Source organism: Neodiprion pinetum, chromosome 5, assembly GCF_021155775.2.
Source record: "Neodiprion pinetum isolate iyNeoPine1 chromosome 5, iyNeoPine1.2, whole genome shotgun sequence".
Lineage (NCBI taxonomy): Eukaryota > Metazoa > Arthropoda > Insecta > Hymenoptera > Diprionidae > Neodiprion > Neodiprion pinetum.
The window spans coordinates 3840666-3867250 of NC_060236.1; the positions used below are offsets into that span (position 1 = coordinate 3840666).

General features: G+C 36.4%; 5 protein-coding genes across 14 annotated transcripts; 1 reads left to right on the forward strand and 4 right to left on the reverse strand.

The window, feature by feature from the left end:
- Window positions 1-246: 246 nt before the first annotated feature.
- On the reverse strand, window positions 247-9891 carry simj (simjang). 10 transcript variants are annotated; one of them, XM_046627589.2, is made up of 9 exons: window positions 9562-9891; window positions 6466-6534; window positions 5401-5684; window positions 5003-5228; window positions 4538-4820; window positions 4113-4178; window positions 3479-3912; window positions 3082-3383; window positions 247-2810 (listed from the first exon to the last, which is right to left on the reverse strand). In XM_046627589.2, exons 2-9 carry the CDS (start codon window positions 6513-6515, stop codon window positions 2551-2553), a joined length of 1905 nt encoding a protein of 634 aa, XP_046483545.1. In that variant the 5' UTR covers window positions 6516-6534; window positions 9562-9891; the 3' UTR covers window positions 247-2550. The 10 variants fall into 10 exon arrangements, with proteins under 10 accessions (XP_046483545.1, XP_046483544.1, XP_046483541.1 ...); XM_046627588.2 differs by having other exon boundaries at window positions 4113-4175; window positions 5401-5687; XM_046627585.2 differs by having other exon boundaries at window positions 5401-5687.
- A 438-nt stretch (window positions 9892-10329) lies between these two features.
- On the reverse strand, window positions 10330-18981 carry LOC124219676 (F-box only protein 33). The gene is made up of 7 exons (XM_046627617.2): window positions 18087-18981; window positions 17645-17745; window positions 17363-17557; window positions 16889-17290; window positions 16568-16807; window positions 16299-16485; window positions 10330-16135 (listed from the first exon to the last, which is right to left on the reverse strand). The coding sequence occupies exons 1-7, from the start codon at window positions 18372-18374 to the stop codon at window positions 16004-16006; spliced, it is 1545 nt and encodes a 514-aa protein (XP_046483573.1). The 5' UTR covers window positions 18375-18981; the 3' UTR covers window positions 10330-16003.
- A 225-nt stretch (window positions 18982-19206) lies between these two features.
- Window positions 19207-20989, forward strand: LOC124219682 (uncharacterized). The gene is made up of 3 exons (XM_046627626.2): window positions 19207-19877; window positions 19965-20080; window positions 20157-20989. The coding sequence occupies exons 1-3, from the start codon at window positions 19494-19496 to the stop codon at window positions 20320-20322; spliced, it is 666 nt and encodes a 221-aa protein (XP_046483582.1). The 5' UTR covers window positions 19207-19493; the 3' UTR covers window positions 20323-20989.
- On the reverse strand, window positions 20133-23831 carry LOC124219683 (uncharacterized). Its single transcript, XM_046627627.2, has 5 exons — window positions 23546-23831; window positions 22585-22914; window positions 22262-22471; window positions 21572-21928; window positions 20133-21514 (listed from the first exon to the last, which is right to left on the reverse strand). Exons 2-5 carry the CDS (start codon window positions 22897-22899, stop codon window positions 21299-21301), a joined length of 1098 nt encoding a protein of 365 aa, XP_046483583.2. The 5' UTR covers window positions 22900-22914; window positions 23546-23831; the 3' UTR covers window positions 20133-21298.
- Window positions 23832-23971: 140 nt separating this feature from the next.
- On the reverse strand, window positions 23972-26305 carry LOC138191004 (uncharacterized). Its single transcript, XM_069136305.1, has 5 exons — window positions 26120-26305; window positions 25468-25797; window positions 25050-25373; window positions 24512-24931; window positions 23972-24407 (listed from the first exon to the last, which is right to left on the reverse strand). The coding sequence occupies exons 2-5, from the start codon at window positions 25771-25773 to the stop codon at window positions 24192-24194; spliced, it is 1266 nt and encodes a 421-aa protein (XP_068992406.1). The 5' UTR covers window positions 25774-25797; window positions 26120-26305; the 3' UTR covers window positions 23972-24191.
- Between the last annotated feature and the right edge of the window lie 280 nt (window positions 26306-26585).

Genomic DNA, 26585 nt, shown 5'->3' on the forward strand with positions numbered 1-26585 from the left:
TCGTCTAAGGGCACTCAAAACTTTGAAAAATCTTAAGCTAATTTTTTTCCATAGAAAAAATAGGATTGACAGAAGCACACGAACGTTTATAAAAAAGTGAGCAATATCCTCAAGAATTACGTTTAACATTTTTCTTCTTTAAAGACCGTTGATTTTTGTTCTTATCCGAATCAAATACGAATGAGAAATAAATGAGAAAAATAATAAGAATGATAATTAAAAATGTTAATAATAATAAGAAAAAAATCTCAACATGTCGCTTTATTATACAAAACACAGAGATCTTTTATCTATTATGCGATCCATAGATTATGGTGTATATTATTTAATTTATGAGTTCGAAGTTCTATTCGTGTATTACAAAGAGGGACGATTACGCTATTTTATTTATTTTATTATATACCGAGAAATATCGGGACTATAGTAGGTATATTTATTTAGTGAATCGGACATATGAACGGCTATTATCTTAATAAACACAAAAGGTGTTTACGAAATTTTAATGAAATCAAGGCCAAGAATGTGATGGGGAAGAAAATGCCGGCGCCTTTTTCAATCTAATACAGGTACAATATAGTTTAAATAAATTTGATTAGGGTTAATTTGCATGCATAGACGGAACTAGGACTTATGGTATAAAAATGTCTTTAATAAAATATTAAAACTCCAGTCTAACCAAACTGATAATTTTTTCCCTTCATTCTTCGTATTATTTAGATGAAAAACATAAGCAAGTATCACCGGCAATTTCTTCCGGGATCATATGTGTAATAATTTATTTAGGAATTAATTTTCAAATTGCTTATTTTGTGCACGCGCGCGAGTTATATTGTCACTTTTGAACAAAAGTTTTATTTTTTTTATTTTTATTTTTCTCTCTTCCTCCAACGGAAGATGATCACTTGAATAAATCCGTAAAAGGTCCCTGGCCTTTACGAAATGATGAAAAAAATTTTAGCTACTAGAAATTCAAGTCCAGTTTTGTTTTTACAAATGGTCACTTAGTTTGAAAAGATGAAAGGAAACAGATATACACAGAGTACAGGTACCGCCGCTGACGTAACTGAAACCAGCGACCAAGACTGTCTTAATCCTAAAAGTCTAGAAAGATTTTTTTTTTAAATATATATATATATACATACACATATATATATATATATAATTCAGTTACTCGATTGTTGTTTTTTTTTCTTTTTTACGTTTCATTTTTCCATTTTTAATTATTATATAACACTTATTACTGCCTTAAGACCTTTACAAATGTTCGTTATGTCTATATCAATTATTATTACTTTTATATATTCACTCACGTGCTTACATTACGCACTTCTCGACCTTCGGTTATTAGATCTTATTTTTTTCACGATTAGTTGATTTTTTTTTACAGTTCAGTTTCTTGTTCCTTAAATTTGTTGCTTTAGGTTAGGGAAAAGAAAAGAGAAAGAAGAAAAAAAAAGGTGAGCCATTGTGCTTATCAAAAGTCTTGATTCGCGTACGGTACGCGTCTTATAACGTTCGAGGCCAGTATTTTATATTTTACGACGTACAAATTAAAGAATTACGATCGCACGCCTATTAAAGTTGTAAAGAAGAACAAGAAAAATTTGGACAATTTCTTTTAATCACGTAACCAATGCGATTTTCAACATTCTTATTGTTTTAAAATTCCGATTCATTCTTAGACTACAATATGTTAACTATTTTTCATTCAATTGTATCATACTCGTGTTTATGTGTATATACGTTTCGGTCCATGTGCTTGTACCGCTCGCCGTTATTTAACATGAAAAAAGATAAATATCAATATTCAATATTGATTGCATGAATAACGATACGTTTGAACTGGATTTAAAAAGATAATTTTTTCATAGATACAACAATCGAATCAATAACGATAACTACTGGATCGTTTTTATGTTTACCTATTGACAGCAAACTGTCAACGTAACGCTAAAACGGTCAGATTCACTGATTCCATTCATTTTTTCACTTTTTTTTTTTGGTTATTGACGATAATCCATATTAAAATAAATAAAAACAGACATATATTCATATCAAATGAGAAAACATTCATCAATTTATCATTGTTTGCCTTCAAACGGCATGTTTGTTTGTTATCGTTTCTCGTATCATTATATGTTGTTTATTTTTCAATCATTATTCATTCATCATTAGCAACAGTAACATTTTCCATGTTTAACGATACATTGAAATCCATTGAATTAATTATTTAATTGAATTATATTTTAATGAAAACACTGCAATGTCGATTATCAATATTCAGTATTGACTATAATATTTGTACGATGCAGTTGAATCTTTTCACTTTAAAAGAAAATCGCGTACAGCGTTTAATTATCATCATTCATCAGAGTTTTTATTCCCATAATATTTCATTTACTCGATTTTCATTTGCTTGTTTTATTTGTAAACCCCCTTTATATTATACTATTTATTTTCATTAAAAAATTTTATATTTTTTTTCTTCAAATTTTCAAATCTTTTTTATTCCAATTTTAATTTTCACTGACTGCGTTTACGAGCGTTCGGTTACGTCTTCCAGTTGTGCGGGTGAGCCCTCGGCGGAGCCTGACTACTTTGAGCCTGAGATGCCTGAGATGGTATCATGTCCAGTAAATATTGACGGTGAATATCAGCTGCCTGTCTTTGAAGCTCAACAAGGCCCTTTCCACTGGTCGCTTGTGCCATGGCAAGCTGATACGGGTACAAAATCGGATTGAACGCCGGTAATACATGTGCCGGCAATGGCTGTTGAGGTGGGAGTCCAGGTACTGAATTTTTCGTCAGTTCTGCAGAAAACAAAAGGTCTCGTTAGAACCAGAATGAAACGGAAACAATTGTCCATCTTCCAAATTAAGGAACATTGAGAAGTATTGAATTCATTCAAAAAATCGCCACAGAATACAAACAATCTGAAACATAACAGTTTTAATATTTTTCAAAAAAAAAATATACATATATATTTATTTTCAGTGTTAAATGTCACGTAGAAAGCAACATATCTCGATGAGTTAAATGGAGAGGAGATTGATAAAATGAAAAATTAATATTAAAAATCACCTCTAAGAAACTGTTGATGGAATGCAGCCGCAGCAGCTGCGTGATGCGGACTGAATTTTCCACTCTCTGCGAGTTTGGCCAGCGTATGATCTTGAAGTTTTGGCGCCGGAGGTGTAGGCGCAGGTGCTGGGACTTGTGCAACTTGCTGAGGTGCTGGAGGAGTAGCCACTCTCCTTGTGGGCGTCGATGCTTTTGGGACTGGCTTTGGAGGAGGAGGATCAGGACTCGGACATGCTGCCTGTGCCAGTCTCTGTTCTATTTCCTGTTCCTGCTGTAGTGCTTTTACAAATGCTGTTTTTAACCTGTTCATAGAATAGAAAAACAACAGAAGAGTGTTTATGTTCAGCAACATATAATTAGTCATTCAATTTCACTCTTGATCGCAAAATCTACTAACCGATTAGTGTGTTCAGCTTTGAGGGCCTTTTTGACATTAGTAGTTACACAATGTTCGCATATAACTCTAGGATCACGACCAGCAGGAGGTCGTTGAAAGGTAGCGTGTTGTCCGCGTGGACCTTCTTTTTTACCACCGGGACCTGACTTTTCCCATTTCCAAACGGGGGTGAAATCTGTTCTGCATTGAGTACACTCGAATGGTTCGGGAGGCGGAGGTGTAGCAGGTTCTTTCGTTATAAAATCTACAACATGTTCCAATCCAACGAGATAAATGAACTCCGTATTGGAAGGATTCGGTACAAAATGCATTTCTGGTGGCGGCGGCTTTGGTGGTGGAATTTGAAGCAGGGTCTTTTCTAGTTGCTTACGAAGAGCTAACTTCGCCGCTGCCTGACGCTGCGCAGGTGTCTGATTATCTTCTCGTGTCCTTTCCTATTTCAAACATAATTCAAGAGAATAATTAAAAACGCATAAGAAATACAGAGAAAGCTTTTTTAGCTACCAATGGCTCAGTGTCAAATACCATAATAATGAATCAAGTACAATCTTCATACTACATACTAATTCATTTGAATAACGTAGCTTTTGCACAGAAACACAGATGCTGTTTAAATCTCGATATGTAAGAATACCTGCTCAGGAAGCGCAGGGGTGCTTATCGATGTGCTGGGTTTGTTTTCCTGAGTTCCAATAAGCTGCTTTGTAATGATAATACAAAGAAAATGTTCATCACACTTATCACCCTATTCAAGAATCTTTCGATGTTCAACATTCTAGGCCTTTGATTCAATTTTTTGAGTATTACGTTTAACTAAGACACTGTACTACTAAACATTTTTGTGGCAATTTCAGAGTCTCTAAATTTTGCGCTTTTACGTTAATCCGAATTGTTCAGTTCTTTTCTTCTTCACATGAATCAAAAGACAGTTTGAAAAAAAACAAAAAAAAAAAACAAAAAACAAACGTGAAATTGTTTTATATGTTGCACAAGTCTTTCATGAGAGGGCCTGAATTATTTTCGATAATTCTTAAAAGGCTGACCAAAAGTACGACTAACCTGATGAGCGATTGCAGGTGTTGGATCTTTGGTAGATCTTTCAGTTCTATCAGCTGGGGCGTGATAACTTGGAACATTGGTGGCTACGCTCGAAGGTCTACCTCTGGGATGAGGTGGTTGTGGTATTACCATATTTGGTGGCATACCGGTACTAGAAGTAGCACTTCTAACAGTCATTGGTGGAAGCAGTATACCAGGAGGTGGCCCGTGTAAACTGTTACTATTTCTGCTGGGAGGAGGTTGGCCTTTTAAAAACGGCGGTGGCGCTTTGCTGGTCCTATGACTATAACATTGAGGGGAAAAAAATACGGTCAATTTATCTTTTAAACTCTCCTTCTTTTGAAGATCGCAAATGTGAACAGGTGAGAAAACAACAAATGCAAACATTTGGCTTAAGGTAAACCAAAATTTGCTGACGTGAGAAATGTTTCAATTTTATAAAAATTTTACAATAAATTTGCTTACCTGTGCGCCACTGGTTGTACTGTTACTGGCGGTGGTAATTTACTGGGTACTTTTGGAACAGCCGCAATATTTTCTTTGAGCTGCTGCGACTGTCTCAACTTTTTAAGCAATACTAATTTCATTTCTTCAGATCTCAGATCTTCTCTTAGTTTCCTAAGATTTCTTTCACGCTCCGCTAATTCGTCCGAACTTAATTCCTTGATTGGTAACAACGGCGGCATTTCTCCTGCAAGTAAATAGTTTTGAATAGTTATTCATTTATTTCCTCATGCTGGTAGGTATAATGCATTCAAAGAAATTGCGATCGACCGCTGTTACAATTGTTGTCAATTTGTTCTCGTAATAATAGAATCAGTTTTTTAGTGCTAGGGAATAACATTGTAAATTAATCGTATTACCTTCCTCGCTATCTGATGCATTTCCGTTTACGTAACCATTCATTCTTGGCTCGTCGGGACTTTCAGCATAGCTTCGTTCCGTTCTGGGTCTCAAGTTGCGCCGAGGTCTTCTATCCTCGCCTGACTTGGCCCCGAGTATACCTCGTGTGGCATTTTGTATATTTCTAGCCTCTGGCACATTATTTTCTAATCCAGGACTAGCCAAAAAATGAGCACCTAAATCCAGTGGTACAACGAAGTCCGCGGAATTGGAAGGGACGGACGGGGAGTCTCTTCTACTGCTACTGCTACAAGAAAATTGCAATTATTCCATAAAGTTGGTGTTGCAGGGAAATTTGTATAAATTTACATTCAAATATGATATATAATAATATTATCATCGAGTGATCTAACCCATGCTAACCGCAGTTCTCATACATGACAGAAGCGACAATTATAAATATAGTTCCAATCTACGTACGCGTATACATGATAAGCCTTATGATATTTGAAAAAGGAAGGAAAAAAAAAAAAACAGTGAAGACTGAGCCTGCCAAACTATTGTAACCATGAAAGATACGTGCAGTTCCTAACGCAGCAATTTTATACGAGGGGAATAAATGCCTGTATTGATAAGACTGTTTTACGGTCATTTCTGATAACAAACAGGTTCTTTTACATAACTGTGATGTTCAAATGAAGTTAAACAATAGCATTTGTTTTATTTTGCCTTCTTCAGTGCGAAATTCTGAGAACTATATCATATTTATCATTAATATTATCAATACGACATCGATAAATGGCAAGGAATATTCTTCAATGTATTGTTGATGTAACGCACAAGAAAATTGTAATTATTATAAAACTTAGAATACTTATATCGAGTGCTAAATATGTTTAAAATAAATACGTTCAATTACAAGAGAACGTGAGGCTATAATTTCAATGAACAATGTGAGCTCTATCGCTGACGAGATCTGGATATTTATGCCCAAGAAGCATGAATGATATATCTTGCGACAAAAATAGATTGGAGAAAAAGTTTGTCCTCCAACAATGGAGGATATTGCATAGTTCAATTCTTACCCGACGCTAAGGTCAACCACAGTATCCCCGTCCAAATCCATGGCCTCCATCCTCCCCAGTGCTACGACCCTGTAATAACGCAATGCTAATTAGTCATTGCATATAGACGGAACAATTTATCTCAACAATTGGGTAATAGCATGGATTCAACTAAAAGGTAATCGAAGAAAAATTTTTGCAAATGTTCGACAGCGCTGGTAAAAATTGACTAACGTGAATGAAAGTACGAATAAGCAAGGTATATGAACAGGAAAGTAAGGAATAAATATCACGTAGAAACGAAAAAGTATTACACGATTCAGTGATGATGTCGTCTTCGACAGAACTGTTGTGAAGTGGTATTGTTTAAACGGAGGTTAAAGTTAGGTAACTTTCCACAAATCCGAGAATGATTAACATTACCACATTTCAGGATTCTAGCATACCTCATTCAATGAAATATACATGGGTGAACTACATGCCATAAAAATGCAAGATTCAAAGAGAATGCTGAGCAGTTTGATGTGAGGTAGAGAACAGCAGTATTGGTTATTAACAAAGTGACTAGTATAAATTAGAAGATATGACAACAAACCGGTAAACGAAGTAAATTTGAAAATGGAGGATCAAACAGAAAAGAAAATAGCGTCGCTGTGAACGCTAAATTACCGAACTGCACAAACGGGAGGAATGGCTAGGATTAGGTGGGTAGGCTAGGGTAGGGTAGGGTAGGGTAGGGTAGGGTAGGGTAGGGTAGGTAGTAAAGTAGGTAGTCAGTTCTGGGAAGATACGTAGCAAGACAAGTACTGAGAACGTAGTGTTTCTAACCTCTACGAGAGTTGAACCCGGCTTAGTTCCCGGCACAATTCCATAACGAGTATATATGCAATGTACAGTTACACGTTTAAGGCGAAGGTTATTAAACAGTAATTAGAAAATCAACAATCACATATCAACAACGCCAACAGCTTCTTATCTCGAATTGTAGAAACAGAAACAATCTATAAACATGCACATATATCGGTAGTTATTTTGGCGTGACTTGAAAGAAAAATTTTCATTTCCGAAACGACATCGCATCTCCTTGCCTTAACACGAATTGAATTTGATGCCTTCGGAAGTAGCGTCTCTACACAATGGCAGCTAACCGTAGCAAGCAAAGGGGACAGGGGGCATATGGGGGGGGCAGAAAGGGTGGCAACCGTGGGGTGGGGGAGGGGGGAGGAGAGAAACGACGACTCGCCGGGCAGAAAAGGGGAGGGGGGGGGGGGGAGGGCGAGAGGGACTGTCGCACATTAATTACTTCTCCGTTCGTTCGCTCGCTCGCTCGCTCGCTTATTCCTTCCTTCCTTCACTTCGTTCGTTCGTTCGTTCGTCGTCTCCCCCCCCCCCCTTTCCGCAGGCCCCTTCAACTTCGCCCCTCCATCAGCCCCCCTCGACACTGCCTGAATGCCCTCCTCCCCCCCCGTCCCCTTCCGACCCTCCTGCCCTCCCGGTCGTCGTCCACCCCGCACCGAACGGAACACACACGAAACTACTAATCTTCACTCCAAGTTATACGATAATACATGTGTGTGTGTGTGTGTGTGTGTGTGTGTGTGTGTGTGTAGGTGTATACCTATGTATACAGATTTGTGGAATATAAAAAAGAAATGTTAAAGAGAGAAGACGAAGAGATGAGTGAAAAAAAAAATTTTGTAAAGTCAAAAAGCTGTTTCCTTCTAAGCACATCCCATTTGCACCGTATTTCCACCTCAAGCTGCTACCTAGCTCTACAAGTCACAGGATCATCGTGTTTAAAAAATTTAATATCGTTTCATTGTTTTCTATCTTGTTACATTGTATTATATTTTATAACCTGTGAATATAATAATACAAATGCAATATATATTGTTCACTTTCATATTATCGTTATATATTGTACTATACCTACAACGTTTGTTTGCAACCACGTTGGACTATCCTTAGGGATAATAATAAGCGTGCATGGATGGATTTGGGTAATAGGATTGTGTAATTATTTCGGGGACTGACAATCTTATGCATGCACATGTATCTATACGCGTGACGTACATACATACATACGTAGATATATTTGTAAGCGTGAGTTACGTTTGTATTAATGTATGTGCGTTTTGTGCTTGTGTGTACAGTCGTGTACGTATACTACGAGATATCATACGTGGCCATTTTCGTTATCTCTTGGAATCTTGTGTCGGAATCCGTGAAGTGAATTTTCGGCAAGAATTTCTGGGGTAATTAAATCTCGGGTTGTGATTGCCTTGTAATGTGAGGGTATTTTTGGATATATTACAATGCGAATTACTATTACAAACCGAGGCGAGACTCCCGCCTTTTTTATTTTTTTATTTACTTATTCACGTACTTGTACATTTTTCTGTAGGATTGAGAAAAGAATTTAATCTTTCCTTTTCTCCTCTTTACGAACGTGGTAATGAGATACGGCGAAGGGGGGGGGGGAATAAAAAGAAAAGAAAAAAAAACCTGAGATACGTTAAATAATGCTGCAGCCACAGAACTCTATGCCAAGCAAGCACCGTTATTATAGGTACTTGGTGTTGTCGCGTCGAAATTTAAGCGACTAGTCAATTATTAACGACGTGGAAGAATTTCTACGTATCGGGACGACTACACCGACCCGACTGTTATACTTGTGTACATATGTACAATATAGGTATACATCTGATTACAGTTCAACGATCGGTAGAAATAATATTGGGCTCATTACAGTGGCACGTTAGATTTGGCTAGGAATGAAAAATAGGCAAGTTGCTACTGGGGAAGCATCGCGTACATGAAAACGAGGAATCGTCCAAGACAGGCAAACATTGTGCCGTTTCTACCGTTGCAGATGGAAAGTGGGCGAAATTCTGTGAATTCTGATACCCAACACGACGATATTTGGTAAATGTGGATTTCAAAGATCGCGAGGTCAACCGATGCGTACGACGAGGTCGGTGCCGCTCGGAGATTTCCGCATTTTTCTCGTCACCGACAACAGTTGGACAATTTCGGAGCACACCCGTGTACTTGATGTTTATTCACGAGTATTTTGACACCCAACATGACCACATTCTGGTTAAAGCGAGGACGTACCTGGGGGTCAATCAAGGTTGGTCCAAATTTGTGTAAACCGCTTGACACACAAATCGATTACACAAAGCAGCCGCTCTCCACACACTCGTCCTAGGGACCCACCGCACTTCACCGCATGATGTCCGACGAGATATTAAACATTCCTCCGATTCTCCGACACGAACGATTCCACATCTTTTAACTATACGATATTAATACACCTTTTAAACACTCGATCAACCCTCCGATCGCACCTCGGACTATCCCGTAAGGGGGTAAAAGATTAACACCGCCTTCGCGCAAAAATTAACGAGAGTGATTCAATATGGCGGCCTTGTTCTGCTGCTGCTGTTCTTTCCCCCCACTTTGTATCCCCCTCTTGACCCCTCGCCACTATCCCCCCCTCGCCTAGGGTAGCGCCGCTAGCTACGGGGCTCACCGGAAGGGCACCACGGACTCCGTAAATACGAGTGACAATTATCCAAACAAATCCACGTGCTTCTGCGCACCCCACACTTTTTAAGCGGCGAAACTTAAGAAACCTACCGAACGACGCCGTATTATTAAATTACGTCAAATTACACACGTTACACGCTTTCCTTCGACGATTATTCACCTCTTTTCTTCGATATCGTTTCAAAAATTTCATCGATAATTAAAGAAACACAATGATTACATTAAATTATAATATTACAAGACAGAAATTCAGTAATGAATAAATGAATAAATGAGCGAACGAACGAACGACGAAAGAAATATCACAGCAATAACTTTAATTGCCATACATCATTTATTTATAGATATACATTTCTTGAGGTTCTTTTTTTTTTTTTTTTCTTCGTTTTCGTTTGTTTAATTCTTACTACATGCGTGTATATATTTATATACCTATATGTATATAATACGTACGTTTGCACGTGTGTATGTGTGTGTATGTGTGCGTGTGTGTTCACACGTAGCAAAAAGTTACATCTCGAAATGATTTGATGGTAAATAATTCGATTTAACATTAATTTCGATTGAATGAATGTTGTTTTGCAGGAAAAAAAATTAAAAAATCATATCAATGTGAAATTTTTGCTACATATAATATGTGTGTATGTATATATATGTATATATTCTTACTATAATCGTACAATTACCCATAAAATGTATGCATTATATGTATATGTGCAACAATACAATTTGTACGAATAAAATTCTTTACTTTTTATTCATACAGTTTTCCTCAAAAATAACCGGTAAGTAGTAATAGTTTAAAAAAATAGTTGGAATCACATAACTCAAGTTTTTAAGATTTTGATTAATATTTATTACAGAAGAAGAAAAAAACGTTGCAATTAGTCGGTTTCCTTGACAAAAAATGTTTAAATTTGTTAAATAATTTTTTTTTTTTCAAATTCGTATCCGTAACTTCAATCAAAAATTTTTTTTTCTCCACAAATACTGTATTGATCCGGTTTTTTTTTTTATACATTCCATATACTATATTATTAACCATTAGACTTAGCGATTGAACATAGTGCAATTAATAAGACAGCTTTTTTTTTTTAAAATGCAAGATATTTGAATAACACAAAAAAAAGTCTAAAACGTTTGCTGAAAGACTCTAATTATAAATATTTGACGTCGGTTGAACGATTCCGGCGACAATGTTTACCACGCATAATACATTCTTTTTTGCTTTCGTTTTTACTGAAAAATACACATTTTTGCTACAGCTTGTATTTTACTTCGCTTCGGGAGACTTTAATTTAAAATCAAGAACAAAAATTTAAAACAATTGTTATATTTTAATTGCAAGTATAAACAACGAAATTTAAGCTTGAAATCAAATAGATAAGAGTATGCGGGTTGGTAATGGCATTTTTAAATCGACATTGCGTTACAATAACAATTTTCTTTTGTAAAGTTCACATAATAATAACGTCTTGCAAGTTCAACAAGTATTTGCAAGTCTAAAAAACTTTGTCTTCTTCTCTTCTTATTTTGTTCGGACATTTTTTTATAGTCTTCTCTCAATTACACACTTTCCAACTAATTTGCAAGAGTGTTGATTTCAAATTTCTCACAATGGAATGAACCGACGATTTAAAGGTTCAGTGATACGACGATATACAATATAGCGTATGTTTGTATTAAAACGCGTTGTAGTTTTTTTAATTCTTTTAAATATACATATATATCACCTAAATCGCGTAGAGTCTTTAGGAACTTATAATACTGCTTACGGAGGCCCTTCGGCTTACGTCTAGAGACTTAGACCTGATTGCGGATCGCCGTTTGCTTTTGTTCGCATTTGAATGTGGTCAAATAAAATTTTATAGAGCAATATACGTAGGTACTTAATCTCGAATAATACTTGAGTGGTTTTACAGTAAATCGGAGTCGTACGTTTAAACTAAAGTAAGTAAAAATATTTTATTTGACTTTCGAGTTCGGCAAGCATCCTGGGAGTTAAACTATTTTAAAATTCGATTTTATTTGACCACGTGTGATTTATATTCATGCTACAATTTATGGCACACCTCTAATCGACATGCCAGTGTAACAGTGTAATTTAATTGAAAATCCTAAAATCTACTGTGCTTGTGTTATTATATATTATTTAAAAAGGAGGCCAAGACATATTCAACCCTCACAAAACTCTGATGAGTCGAGTAAAATAGTTAATCATGGAATGCATTGAATTGAATTGAATTGACTTCATTTTCAATCAAATTACACCTTACTGACGATCGACGATCAAGATTTTTGAGGGAACTGCCTTCATCAACAGGCTTAACAACGTAGTACAATATTTAAAAACAGGTTCGTATCGTTTGAGATTTCTAGATGAGAGAGTAGCTCTGTCGTCTCATTGACATACGCCAGCAAGTTTGATATTAAAAATCCAAACTAAGGATAACAAGAAAGTGAGGAAAGATACATATGTTAAATAGCATTTACAAAGTGCTGCGGCTTCCAGTATGTCGGTAACATTTACACGATACAGCCTTATCTCGTCTAGCAATCTTTTTGACATTAAACACGTATATGCGTTTCATGGCGCAAGGAGCCTCTCAAGTATTCCTCTACGTTTTTTTTTTTTTTTTATTTATTTTGTATCACAGATGTTGAAAATAACAGCCCAATTTTACGTTCAAATAGTAGCTCACTCGACACCTGCTTTTTTTTGGTTTAATCTTTGTTTCCTTTTTCAACAAACTTCCAATATTTTCCTCCTTTTCTTATTGTTCTTCATCATTAATAATGATCACAGTTGTCATCTTGACATTATGTACAAGTAGAGATATCTTGCTAAGGCCTGCCGCAGTAAAAATATATACATATTAGTAGTTTTTTCAAAAAATAGATCTTCGCATGTTTTGCAATTTTTTCTACACAATTTGTGATTTCTATTTTACACCATTTTTGATATGGGCAGGCTTGTTTCTTTTTTGTTTTTTTTTTTTTGTTTGTACAGTTTATTATTCAGGAGATCACATTCGAGTGAGCTGGAATTGGGCATATTCAGATCTAAACTACCTTGTGCACCGTCCCTCATAACACATATTCATAAAATGATAACTATATATTATGACAGACACAGAACGGTTGAAGTAAAATTTTTCAAATAATATCATCTCATCTTGTGCTTCATATATGTATATGTTCTCATTACTAACTCAAACCAATCCAATTTGGGAGTATGAATAGAATTGGATGAATTTTGTTTCTCTCAATCTCATGTATAAAGTTAAAATGATAAAATATTATTGTTTGTGCTTTTGATACTAGCTTTGTATAAACTTGAAAGCAAAACAGTAACTTTTTCGTTTGTTTTCTCAGTCACGTTCTATGAATATGAGCTTATTTCAGCACGGTCTTTTACTTATGTTTGTAGGCTCAGTCTTATATGATTTTGTCTCGAGTTAGTAATAGTTTAATATTTTACTATTACATAAAAGACCGTGCAGGCTTCTGGAAGTTTTGTACAATATATAATAGAGACGGTGCTTATATCACGTTATTCACCTACGCGCGGGTATCCCTGCATATTTTTTTTAAATCTTATTATTTGTTTCTTATTTTTTATATCATTCGTTCCGTTCTTAAACAACTTTACAAGACTTTTTTTAAATTCTTTCTCTTAGACGCCGCGTCCGTTAAATACACTTGTTGTTATGACTTCGGTTGTTAAATTTAAAAAGTAATTAACGAATCAAATTTAACAAAAATAATACAGCACCAACGGTTAACAAACAACAATTTTTACTCCACTCTATACTTAACATCACACTTTATAATTATTTTATTTATTTTACTTTAGTACTCTTTTTTCTTATTTCTCATATACGTGATCAGAATCAAACTGCTAAATCTCGTTGCTTCATTCTCTGCATTTTCATATTCGAGGTAAGTGTAGCAACGAGGTATTAGGAGCATGCGGGTGCCAAAATCAAACGCAGCAGAAATCAATCTGAGGATTAATTTTGCCACGCGCATACGCTTAACGGACTTAGAATTATTCTTGTTGGGCGTCGCGAGCAAAATTTTCATATTGAAAATTATTCTTAACGCGACTCAGGTACATATTGAGGCCCATTTTAACAGCTGAACTATTACATGTGTATGTATGATAATAGAAGGTAATATTCTATTTCATTTTTCATTTGCTGCGTCGATCTCGATTACTCCTTCCAAACAAACAAGCATACATTGATTTTTTTTTTTTATAGATAACACTAACGTACGCGACGTTTAATACGTGAGATGTAGAAGATTCACATATAAAATAAAAAAAAGATGTATGTAGTTATAAGAATAATAAACAATTGATGCAATTAAATAATCGTACAAGGATTCGAAAAGTAAAATAGCTCCTCGGAATAAACGGTATACATATGATTGGCGTTGTTTTTTTTCTCCTCCTTGTTTTGTATCTATTCGTTCAACGGGTATTTCTTTGTAAACATTCAAAATCTCGCTTGAATCGCACGACAGAAATAGATACGTATTGCACCTTATAAATATTTAAGATTCGACATTTTAAAGTTACAATATTGACAGCTAATTTTCATTAACAATATTAGCTGGTAACGACTGCTAAGAGCGCGGTAGAAAAAAAGATTGTTGTATCTCCGGAACATTGCAGCGCAAAGAATGCCTAATTTACGATGCTAACTTGCTAAGTTTATATCGCAAAAAGATAGTTGAAGATAATTTTTCAGGCTTTATATTTCATACTTTTGTCCTTGCCTCTATTTAGATTATCAATTATTGAAATACATAAATAACTTGGATATCAACATTCTTGGCATTACGGCGCTCTTAGCTCTTTCACGAATGCTTAGCTGTTCGTGAGAAAAGCCAATCCGATTGGTCTTGGTATTAAAAATAACCTCGGATAGCTATTTGATTTTTTTACCAAACGATGTTTACCTCGTTTTAAAGTTTCAAGTTCTCATTAAAATATTCCGTATTTCGTAAAATTATAAATTACTTACGGTTGGCCTTGCGTTCTTTGTTTATTTTTTTCATTTTTTTTTGTTATTATATTATTAAGCAGTATACTACATTCCCAGTTTAATGGAAAAGTATTATTAACGCCTCTAACTATAAATGGAATATCGGAGCCTGCTCTGGAAGATTTTTTCCCCTTCGGTTTATTTACATTCCGTAAGGTCAGTGCGAGTTTAACATTAAATTTTAAGATTTTACGTTTAATTAGTTACCCTGTGTAATGGGTCCGAGTCACAAGAGGCTGTATCGAAGCCTTGTTGTCCAAGGTGTTAAGTAATAACAATTCTCAATGTAATTTATTTTAAAAATATTCCATTTCATCATACTCGCAGTTGACATTACGGACGCAAGATCTTCTCATTTTAATATCCTCCCTACGAAATTTAATCTAGGATGCGTTTGTGTTTGCAATAACGATCAATTTTCAAAAACAATAGCGTCGTCGATTTTGCAATTATAAATAGGTTATTATCAAATTACAGATTTATAACTGTTGTACAGAAACTCCAAGAATTACTGCTCGTTGCCAAAAAATTTTGTTAATCTGGCAGAGATAGATTTATTATATGATTAATAACCTTGGAGTATGTCTGACATGGCTATATGAGATATTTTCAAAATTCCATAATACAATTTATACCTGATAAATATTTTTCAGAGGACTCGTTACTTCTTTGAAGTACATATTCTGCAGTTAGGCATACTAGATGAGTTACAAAGTGTCAAATTTAGATTATCGGGTCTTGGGATTTGAGAATTTGAAAAAATTTGTCAAACGTGTAAACGCATCCAGATCATAGATTTTTGAGAATCGTATGCCTTTCTTAAAAATAAATCGATAGAAAAATAAAGGATATGACTTAGTGCCTGTGTTTCTGAGATGTGTAGTCCCCAGAAATGGCTTCTGTTGATAGATGGTGTGGTAGAAAACATGGTTTACGAATTTCTCATCGGAATCTTACTTCTGATCTCTTAGAACCATCGGCATTATAACTTCAATGCTATTGCCAGTTAGAGGATCCATAACGACAGGCGGTAACTCCGCGTCACTCAATGGCTGCCAAAACCCACCCATTATTTCACTAATTTCCTGGAAAAACCGTTTCATTTTCGATTAGTCAGATTATAGCAAATATAAGACCAACATGTACTCTAAGCATTGGGCGATCACAGTTGAGAAGCTGAAAATTTGAGACAACAGAGAATTCAATTTACGATGAAAAATCAATTCACGTCGAACGCTGTACACTTACATTCTTTGTAGCTTTGGCTGAACATGATTCGATCAAAATATCCCGCTCTGCGAATTCAAGTCGTTTCAACGTCGATCCTCGAAGACGAGTGATGGCTAATAGATCGTCTTGGAAATACTTATATCCAAGAAATACCAGCTCCATTAGTTTCGTGCAGGTCCAAGCAATGAGCACCAAGGGGTCAGGTCTATTTTAAACAGTATATAACGGTCAGGTAAACTAAGAAGACTGAATGAAAACTGGCATCGAGCTGTAGATGTGAATCTTACCTGTTCGACTCGTAAGTAGCTGGCAGGGATGGTTTCAGATCTATACAATCGATCCAGACAACAGACCTTAGAGTTTTCGAGTACCAGCTGGACAGTTGGTGCAAAGCTGTGACGTTAACGGCCTCACAAAAAAGTACCTTGAGTTCTGCTAGCGGCATCGCTGGTCTCAGAATGTCTGAATCTAGAACAATGACCGCATCGTAGGAGTGCAGCATATTGAGACGAAGCTCGCAGCGTGGGCTATAAGCGGAATAAACAAAATGACAATTATTTCGAGACAAGAGCAGTCATGCATACGGGTAATATTGAACTTCTGATTACTTTTTGTTAACGAATAACATCCAGGCGTTATTTGTGGTGCCAGGATGATCGTCGTCGAGGCCATGCACGTGGATCACTAGTCGTTCCATCAAACCATTGTCTAGTGCCTGGAGCAAAGTGTCGCTGACATTGTCATAGTCTATGGTCAGTATTGAGAGCCTTGCAAATGACCTGAATATAAAAGTGTCCAATTCCAGCAGAATATAGCCATCAGGGTCCTCTTTTATGGATGCTAGACTCAAGTGAGTCAAACTTTTTGCATGGTGGTATTGAAGCGCGTCCAAAATTACGCCCGAATTGGCGGTCAGGTCCTCCACACATCCCAGACTCAGGGCTTGGAGGGATATTGTTCTTTTGACAATTTCTAAAAGAGGTTCTAGCACGGGTGTGCAGATTAGCCGTCTGAAAGGAGACGTCAATCTGTTACTGAATTTTGTACGAAATAATAAAAAATCAACAAGATTAAGTACGTACCCTTCATCTCTGTTGATCAATAGTCTCATTGGCCAATCAAAAGTACAGCTGGTCGGCTCTAAGTAAAGTTTACAAAGATGTACATTGGTGCCTAATTTAGCAAGAAGTCTGGATGTCTCGTCAACAAAATAACTAGTGGTGTCACATTTTATTATAACTTCTCGAACGCTGTGTGAAAAATAGTTGGCCAAGAATCTAAAAATGGGAAAAAATTCAATCTTACTGTTGCGACAAGATACATATACTTTCAGGTACTAGGATACGGCTTATATAAAAACACACCGAGCTCTCGGAATGTTATCCTCGTCCCTAACGTCCAGAGTGAATGTAATTTTCTTCCAAAAGCAAGGGTGAAAAAGGGCGTACCTCCAATTTCTGCATACCTGAAAATAATAATAATAATGATAAAAATAATAATAAAACAAATAATAAATATAGACCAAGTTGTCGGTTTAAAGTCAATTTATTTTGGATAATTATAGCCGACGTTGGCTGCAGATTTTTTTCTGTCAAGAAATTGGTGGTGCCAAGTTTAAAAAATAAATTCTCCCAATATTTCCGCAATTTTCGAATTATCAGTTGCATAAATGAAACTCGAGTACGTTATGCAAAGTGTAAATAAAATAAAAAATACTTGTATACAATGGGAATAGAAAGTGAAAGTATCTATGTATCTGGGTGACCGTAAGTACGGGTTGCGGTTTTAAGTTGGCAGCGAGCTTACTTGTGATGTTTTTATCTTTTCGTCGTGAGGTAAGTAGGAAAATATCTCGAATAAAATGACGCTGGGTAAATTGTTCCAGCAGCAGGGACTGTTGTCTTCTTGCGCCATTTCTGTCGTACGATTACCACTTTTCCAAGAGGAACAGCTGTTTGCCGTCCCTGATGACAGCTGCCCTTCTTCGCCTTCGCTTGTTGTTTTTGACTCTTGAAAATTCACAACCAGATCCAACGACTTGTCAGCCGTTCCGTATTGCGAATCGGAGCCAGCCACTCGCTGACTACGCACCATTTCCAAATTACGGATGATTAGTAGAAATTCACCTCCGCACGATCCCGCTTTTGAATATTTACAACGATATTACTATTGCGTTCGATCCCTTTGACCAACTGTCGCGTTTCTCCTTCGAGATACACACAACTACGTATTAGCCTGTTCCGATTGGTTATTAACCTTCTACATACGTTTCGCACGCACAAGCGAATATCGTACACACGTTAACATCATTTCGCATTTACCTATCCATATACCTATGTATAATATGTACACCGTGGCCTGCAGGTATCTAGAGTATGTGGCGTCTGTTCCATTTTGCCACAATATATGTAGTAACGATTAAAATTATGATACGGACTCCCTACCGAAGGTAATCGATGCCTACTGCTAACACAACGTAATTAGATCAAAGCGAATGCTCAGAAAATCGACAATGAAACTGCAGAGAAATATGTCTGAATTATTTACGTTAAACTAATTCGAGTTATCTAATGTGTTTGAAAAAAACAAATTGACTTTCCCGACTCGTGACGTCATTCAGCAAGGTCACAAATATGATATTCTTCAAAGAGCTTTTGAATATCGAAACATACTTTTCGAATTTGACATTTGGATGGATAATACGTTTCCGTATAAATATTTGTCACGCGATAGTCTATATCAGCTAGAAGCTTGGATTAATCTGTAAAAAAAAAAGTTTGTACCACGGGTTTGTACAATTCGTGTAGAATACTTGACGTACGAATTCAAACGCTTCTCACGAAATCAAGATGGCCACCGTGAAGAATTTGAAATATTTTTTTCACAATGTATGTACGAATATTTATAGCAACGATCAGCCGTCAAATTCTGTCTTAGGAGGATATAAAATTTCAACAATAATAGTTTAGGAATGACGAAGATATTTATTTGATTGTTCGCGTTTTAGCAATAATCTTTACATGTATTTACGGCATGTAATATAAGGAATGATGGAATTGAATCGTTATTACGCGCCTCGAGAATTGTCAAAGTTCTGTCTGTATCAAAGCTCGAACCTGTCACGGCGGTCAACGCCAGTCAACGAGTGCTGACGAATACCAAATATCGTGTGAAATTTTTTTCTTCTGATTCCATTCTAAATGTCAGAAGAGAATGAAGCGTGTTGCCGGTCGAAATTTGAAATTCATAGTAATCACGTGTTATTGCTTGTGTATAACGATAACAAATTGTGATGATAATTTGATTATTACAAAACGCAATTTGTTAAAGTCGATTCCTGAATCGCGGGCTGGTAACCCGTCGAAACATGTTCCAGTACAATCTTTTAAAAGCACTGATGATTCGAAATTGTCAGACTCTAGTAGTTCAAAACTTACGAACTCATCACAGGAGAAAAATTCCCCAATCCAAAATGTCGAAGATAGTAATAGCGGCATTAAATCCAAAGATAATCGAACCGTAACCTTACTAACTGATCAAGTCAAAAAGGAGGCAAATCTTGATTTGAACGTCACCGCCCCACAAACGACGATACAGGTATCGCTCTAGTCGTTGTATGTACCATAAAATACATTTCAGTATTTGCAAACAGCTCGCCTATATTCTGGTATATAATTCTTTCAGCCTCAAATACTTGGCCCAAATTTGTCTGTGAACACAGGTGCGTTGTGGCGTGGCATTTCTGTTTTCATGGGTCTGACTGTACTCGTGATCGCCTATATTATCCTACGTTGCGTAAGGTGAGCTGTAAGCGAAAAGAAAACAATTTTAATGTAATTTTTGAGATTGCTAATCCGGTATTTTCTATCTTCAAAGGTTAAGCAAAAATCGTACTCAAATGGTTCGAAAGTACGGTGTCCTTGCGCACAGGCAAGATGTTGAAATGCGGCCATTGCCATTGGATGACGAAGACGAAGACGACACGACTGTATTCGATGCCAGCGAAATAGGGATCCATGACAAACATCGGCAAACTGCGTAGTCACAGAGCGGGACACGATTTTCAACCAACTCAATGAATCAGGTATGCAAGATGAGGCAAATTGTATTTGCTTTGTACGCTAAGAAACCTTATATGTACGATTGATAACAAGTGCATGAGACTGAATGAATGTTGCACTATTGATGAATGTTGAACCAAGCAATGCAATATCAAGGCGTATTTTATTCCCCTTGTGTGGAATATGCCATTAGAAATGTATTGTGAATTTACCATTCATAATAGAAAATGCTCTGTAAACATGAGTGTAACTACATGACTAAATTTGCCTATCATGGTTTTTGAGCTTTATTTTGTATAAGTTATGATAGACACAAAATTTTGTTATTAATGTTATATGTAAGTATATATATACATATATATATTTTTTGGCTATACAAGCACATTTTATTCGGTTAAATATTCAATATATTATAATAGTAAATCTTAAATTTTCATTTTAACCGAATAAAAATACTATTGTAATTTATGATTAAAACTGTGATCAGATTTCAAATTTTTCTGCGCTCATACATGTCCTCAAAACACGTGGTAAATGAGTCGTGTTAATATCTAAAGTTTCAAAGATAAATATTATAGTTGAGTACAGAATGTCTATATTTTATTTAACACTAAGGATTTATAATAAAAATAATGTATAAAAGATAAAGCTGGACTAATTTTCTTCAAATTATATTATCTATAATGATATTGTATATACTTTCCCAGTATTTTTCTAAATTTCTCTATTACTGATCCCAGGTATACTAGTGCTTCGTCATTGTTCAATTTCCTTCATAATATACCAGCAGAAAGTAATTCGTCCTCATCCATCAAATGATCGTTCCTCGTCAATTCTATTCTCTCTATAAAATAATGTAATTTGAAAGCTAGCTAGGCGCCTTAGATACTGTCTAATGAGTTTGGAGGATAGATATTTATGGTATCTAATATCTTAGTATAACTAGAGAACAGAATTTCATAAATATCTCTTTTCAACTGCATGCAAGATGACGTCGGCCAGTCGATGCATTCCCTCTTTAGTTCTGATCGGTTTCAATGAAAAAATTTCAGCAATATCGACGCTTTCATCTCCTTGGGAAACATCCAAATCAAAGACCTCTGACGAATCTAGCATTGCAGATGGCACAGCTTCTATTGCAGCATTTATACCATGTACGGTTAGTTCTTGAACCTAAAGAATAGAAAAAACAGAGTAAATCTTGATCAATATTCTGCATTTCTGACACACCTTGTTCACGAAGATGTCCCAGGGCTTTTTTAGGACTGATCCTAGCAGGCTGATGTTTTTGCTAAGCTCGTCGTGGTAAAGCCTTAAGAGATCCTCATAATGCTGGTCCCGTAATGTTTTGTCAGTGCAAGTATAAATCAAGAAAGACGTGTCCAGAACTGGGCTCGCACATCGCGCCAATTGAAAATCTAACATAAGAGCGATGTGGTTTTCTCCTGCAGAGTTGCGAATCAAAAAATTTGAGGCCCATGTATCACCATGATTAATCACTGAAGTTGGCTTATCAAAGCGACAACAAAATTCTACACCTTTGTCGTACAATTCCTGGCCTGTGTATGAATTGATGAATTGAATTGCCTCTCACCCTCGCTGCCTGGATACTCTTGGGTCAGTGCATCCTCGGCTACATGCAGTAGGATCGACTGAAATGAAGTAAAATTGTTGCTTAATAAATTGATTGGATTTAGGAAAAGAAAAAACGAAATTAAACATTTGCCCACTTCTATTATGCTGAAAGTAATTATTACATAATTGGATAAATTGATAAAGTGATGAACAGGTAAGGTGCGTACTAACTTGGTAAGCTTTGTACCAATTTTATAATTTTGAAGTAATATAACTCTCTGACAGCTGATGTGCTAGTTTTTGAAACTCTTTTTTTCTTTGATCTTTTTAGGTAAACGAGACTACCTGAAATCTGGCTAGAGCTTTCAGAATTAGACTGCATTGCGATAGATTTAAAGTTTTTTGACGAGTTACTGGGCTAAATCCGATAATGCTAACATCTTCCATAACAAGGAAATCGTTTAATCCGTCCATTACAGCAGCCAACCAACGAGGTAAAATGATGAAATCACTCATATCCTTAGATTTCAGGAAGTTTTGAAACTTTGGGTATATCTGTGATAAGAATTACTTTGCTAGAAATGAGCGCATAAAGAATGATGAATTTTAATCTGTTACAACATGTATAAACTGTAATTGAAAAACCACAATATCAGCAAAAATAATACCTCAAGATGAAAAGTGATTTCGTTGCGAAAGAAGTCTGTACTTCTCAACATTTTTCTTCTGCCCAAATTCCTTGGCATTGATTTAACGACCAGTGATATTTCAGTTGGACTGCTACCTGCGATGCCCTTCACTTTGATTCTATTGACGACCGATAAGTAGGCATCACCCTTGCTACTTCCGACGCCAAAGTTCCAGCTTAGTATTTCGACTTTTTTCTCACAAGATACTTTACGTAGAATATGCTCAAGCGTTTCTTCAGTAAACAAATCGCTGACACCGAACAACAGGATTTTGTTTTTCTCCATAATTCCCATATGAGATTACCGGTACTGAAATATTCAAATTTCTGTTATCAAAACTATATTACAAATTTGACGCCGTACGTAGAAATTTTGTTGAACTGCAGCGGATGTGAAAATCATGAAATTTGTATCTAAATTGCTGCAAATTCAACTTGGGTATAACTTACACGTCGCTCTACTCAGCGTGTGGGGGAAAACTTTATTGCAATCACGCATGAGTCCTAATAATCATGGCGAAACGCTTGGCCTATAAATTAATTGACAATGATCATTCTCATACTATGTGGTCAATTTGCCTCAGACTGAGGCAGGTCAATCGTTGGCATGTTAAATTATTATCTTATATTTTTCGATCGTTTCTTCAATGTGGTTTATGAGTTCAAAGCGATTTTGTGTCCCGTTCCAAGGCATTGTACATTACCCCCGTGTATAAGAGGAGCAATAGTAGCGAATTCTAAACACGCATATCTCTGAAACTAGATGGTCAATTGATCTGAGATTGAAAATAAATAAGCATTACCACTGAAATTAGTTTTCCACCAAGTTTCGGAGTGTTCTCTAATAGGGTCCGTTTGGGGGATAACTACCTTAGAGAGTACCTTTAGAGAGAGAGGGAGAGATTATCTACTGCATTTTAGAAGCTGAGCTTTGTACATACATATTTATTTAGGTCTAGCTGATAAGATGAAAATAAATTCATTTGTTCATTCAAGCCCTTGGATGGTTGTGAAACATGTTTGTATGTTATTTATCACTGTCATTATTGTTCACGTTATTGCGCGTTCGAATACCAGATAATTATGATTCTCGGACACTGTTAATTGCCGGTGAAAAAGATTATAAATGTTATCGTACGATAAATCGGAGGTGAATTTCGTACAAATATCATATCTGTTCAGAAAATGAAATCGTATTCTGCATCTCAAGATACATTCTTATCAGATTGAATTAAAGGATCCACATAGTTTTATTGCTATAACCGGATTTATACGTATTTGCGGGATTGACATATTCCGTTTCTTTCAATGTTTCTGTAACTTGACGTTAGGAAGCAATGTATAAAAATTCATTTATCTAATCATACTCGTATAAAAATAGATAATACTTTATCATAAGATACAACGAAGATAAGTTTCCTTCCAATATACTAAAATATAGTTAGAAATCTCTTTGTTCGAAATACCGATTAAGTACATTACAGTGGCGAGACGGAAATTGATCCTCATTTAGAATTGCTTTTCCTAATAATTTTCCTAAACTAATTATCATATAGTTTGTTTATACCTAAAGCTATGACCTAAATTTCATATATAATTCTTTTCCACTGCGTGCATGATGGTCTCGGCAAGACGGCATCTGCTTTTCTTGGTTTTTAGGTTCTTTAAATTCCAGATTACGCTAACGTCGACTGGCTCATCTCCTTCTATAGAATCCATGTCAAATGCTTCTGATTCGTCCAGTGATACTCCCGGTGCAGTTTCCAGAGCAAAATTTATCCCATGGATACTCTGCTCTTGGACCTGAACATAATAACGCAATGATTAGAAGTCTCGAAATAAATCCTGAGAAATCCGGTCATCGTTCAGTTACACTTTTCATTTTAATACTGGAAAAATACACTCACCTCGTTCATAAATGTGTCCCACGGATAGAGCTTCTCAGGATCCGATTTCAACATGCTTATACTTCTGCCGAGTTCCTGGTGGTAGAGTTTCAAAAATTCGTCGTAATGGCCGTCGCGAAGCGGTTTCTCGGTGCAGGTATAGATGAAGAAAGACACGTCTAGAGCTGGGCTAGCGCATCGAGCCAACTGAAAATCTAGGGCAAGAGCATCCGGGTATTCTCTATCAGTTTTTCGAATCATGAAGTTAGGCGCCCATGCATCACCCTGAGTAATCACCGAAGTTGGCGCCGTCACACGGTTGCAGAAATCTATGCTCTTGTCGTACAACTCTCGGCCTGTCCAGGAGTTGAAGCGCTTCTCAGCTTCGCTGCCTGGATACTCCTTAGCTAGCGCATCTTTAGCCATGTTTATTATAAGGGTCTGAAAGAAAAATGGATCGGTTGAGTAGAAATCTGTTCTGTCGTTGGTCAATTTATGTCTGAATAATTTTCATAACGGAGTATTATTGGGTTTGTCGAATCTGACAAGATATACCGACCTGAAAACCTTTGTACCAATCGTACAGTTTTGGAGTAAAATAAGTCTCAATTAAACGATTTGCTATTCTCTGAAACTCCTCTTTCTTTTGATCCTTGTAGGCGAATGATACGGCGTGTAACCTAGCCAGTGCTTTCAATATCAATCTACATTCCTGCACTTGCAACGAATTTTGTCTAGCCAGAGGTTGAAAGCCGATCGAAATGACATCTTCCAGCACGAGATAATCGTTCTCGCCATCCGTTAACGCCGCAAAACATCGAGGTACCATCAGCAAATCTCCTGCGTTTTTAGACTTGACAAACTCTTGAAACTTCGGGAATATCTGTAACGTGAATGAGATTTCCTCAAAAATTGAAGTACGCAGAATCATTGAAATTAAATCTGTGTACGAGCACGTGGAAAGAAAGTATATTTACCTCTGTATAGCACGTAACTTCGTTATAGAAGAATTCGTTGCTCCTGAAAGTTTTTCGTCTTGCCAAATTGTTCGGCATTGATTTGACGACAAGTGATATTTGGATCGGTTTGCCGCCAGCTGTGCCGTTCACCTTGATTCTGCTGATGACGGACAAATAGCCGTCACCCTTCTTGCTCGCGTCTCCAAAATCCCATCCCAATACTTGCACCTCATTTTCCCCTGTTGCATTTCGAAGGCTCTCTTCGAGCGTTTTCTCGGTAAACAGAGCGCTCACACCGGACAGAAGACTCTCGTCCTTTGTCATGTTCTTCTAGCGTCAGTACTGAAACTGCGAAAATATTCTATCATAGAATGGAATCGGATCAAGGACCTCTATAATTCCAACCGAGAATGCACAAAGCGGCAATGTTGGAGTGTACATCAAATATCCCAGGGTCAAGCCCCACTAATCAGTAATACAATACTCATGAGCTGTGGGCGTTGACAGCAGAATTCCAAAGCACATATTGAAACAAGTGGTATTTCCACTGATCTCTGTACTAACAATCGAGATACACGCGGAAAATATACGAATCGGCACTGCGATAAGAGCAGAGTGTAAGCGAAACATTAGCATTATTCCATAAATAAATATTGACTGAAGAACTAACCGCATAAGTTTAATTGAATCGTTAGAATTGATGAATGTTTCAACGACTTTGACGAATATCCGAGCAACAGAAGCTTGGAACATTCATTCCACGTACTTCGCTCTGCCTTTCACTCATTCAACCGAACTCGGTGGCCTCGAAAAAGGAAACTGGGATTTCCACTTTCCTTGAACGAGTCATTAGTCGTAGCATCGAGAGATTTACACTTTCTATGCTGATACACCGCTTAATGATGCGACGTGGATACGTTTATCGATTTAGTAGAGATTGACCATTCGATGTGCTCTAATTGAGAATTGAAGATAAGGATTTGGAGGAATATTCAAGAGCCGACGAATTAACTTCTACACGAATTCATTCGTGTATTTGAATTAGGCGCTGTTTGCTCTCTCGAATTTATTACGAGGTTGAAGTTATTAACGTTATCCTAACGAAACATTGGGGAAAAAATCACTATTTCATTAAG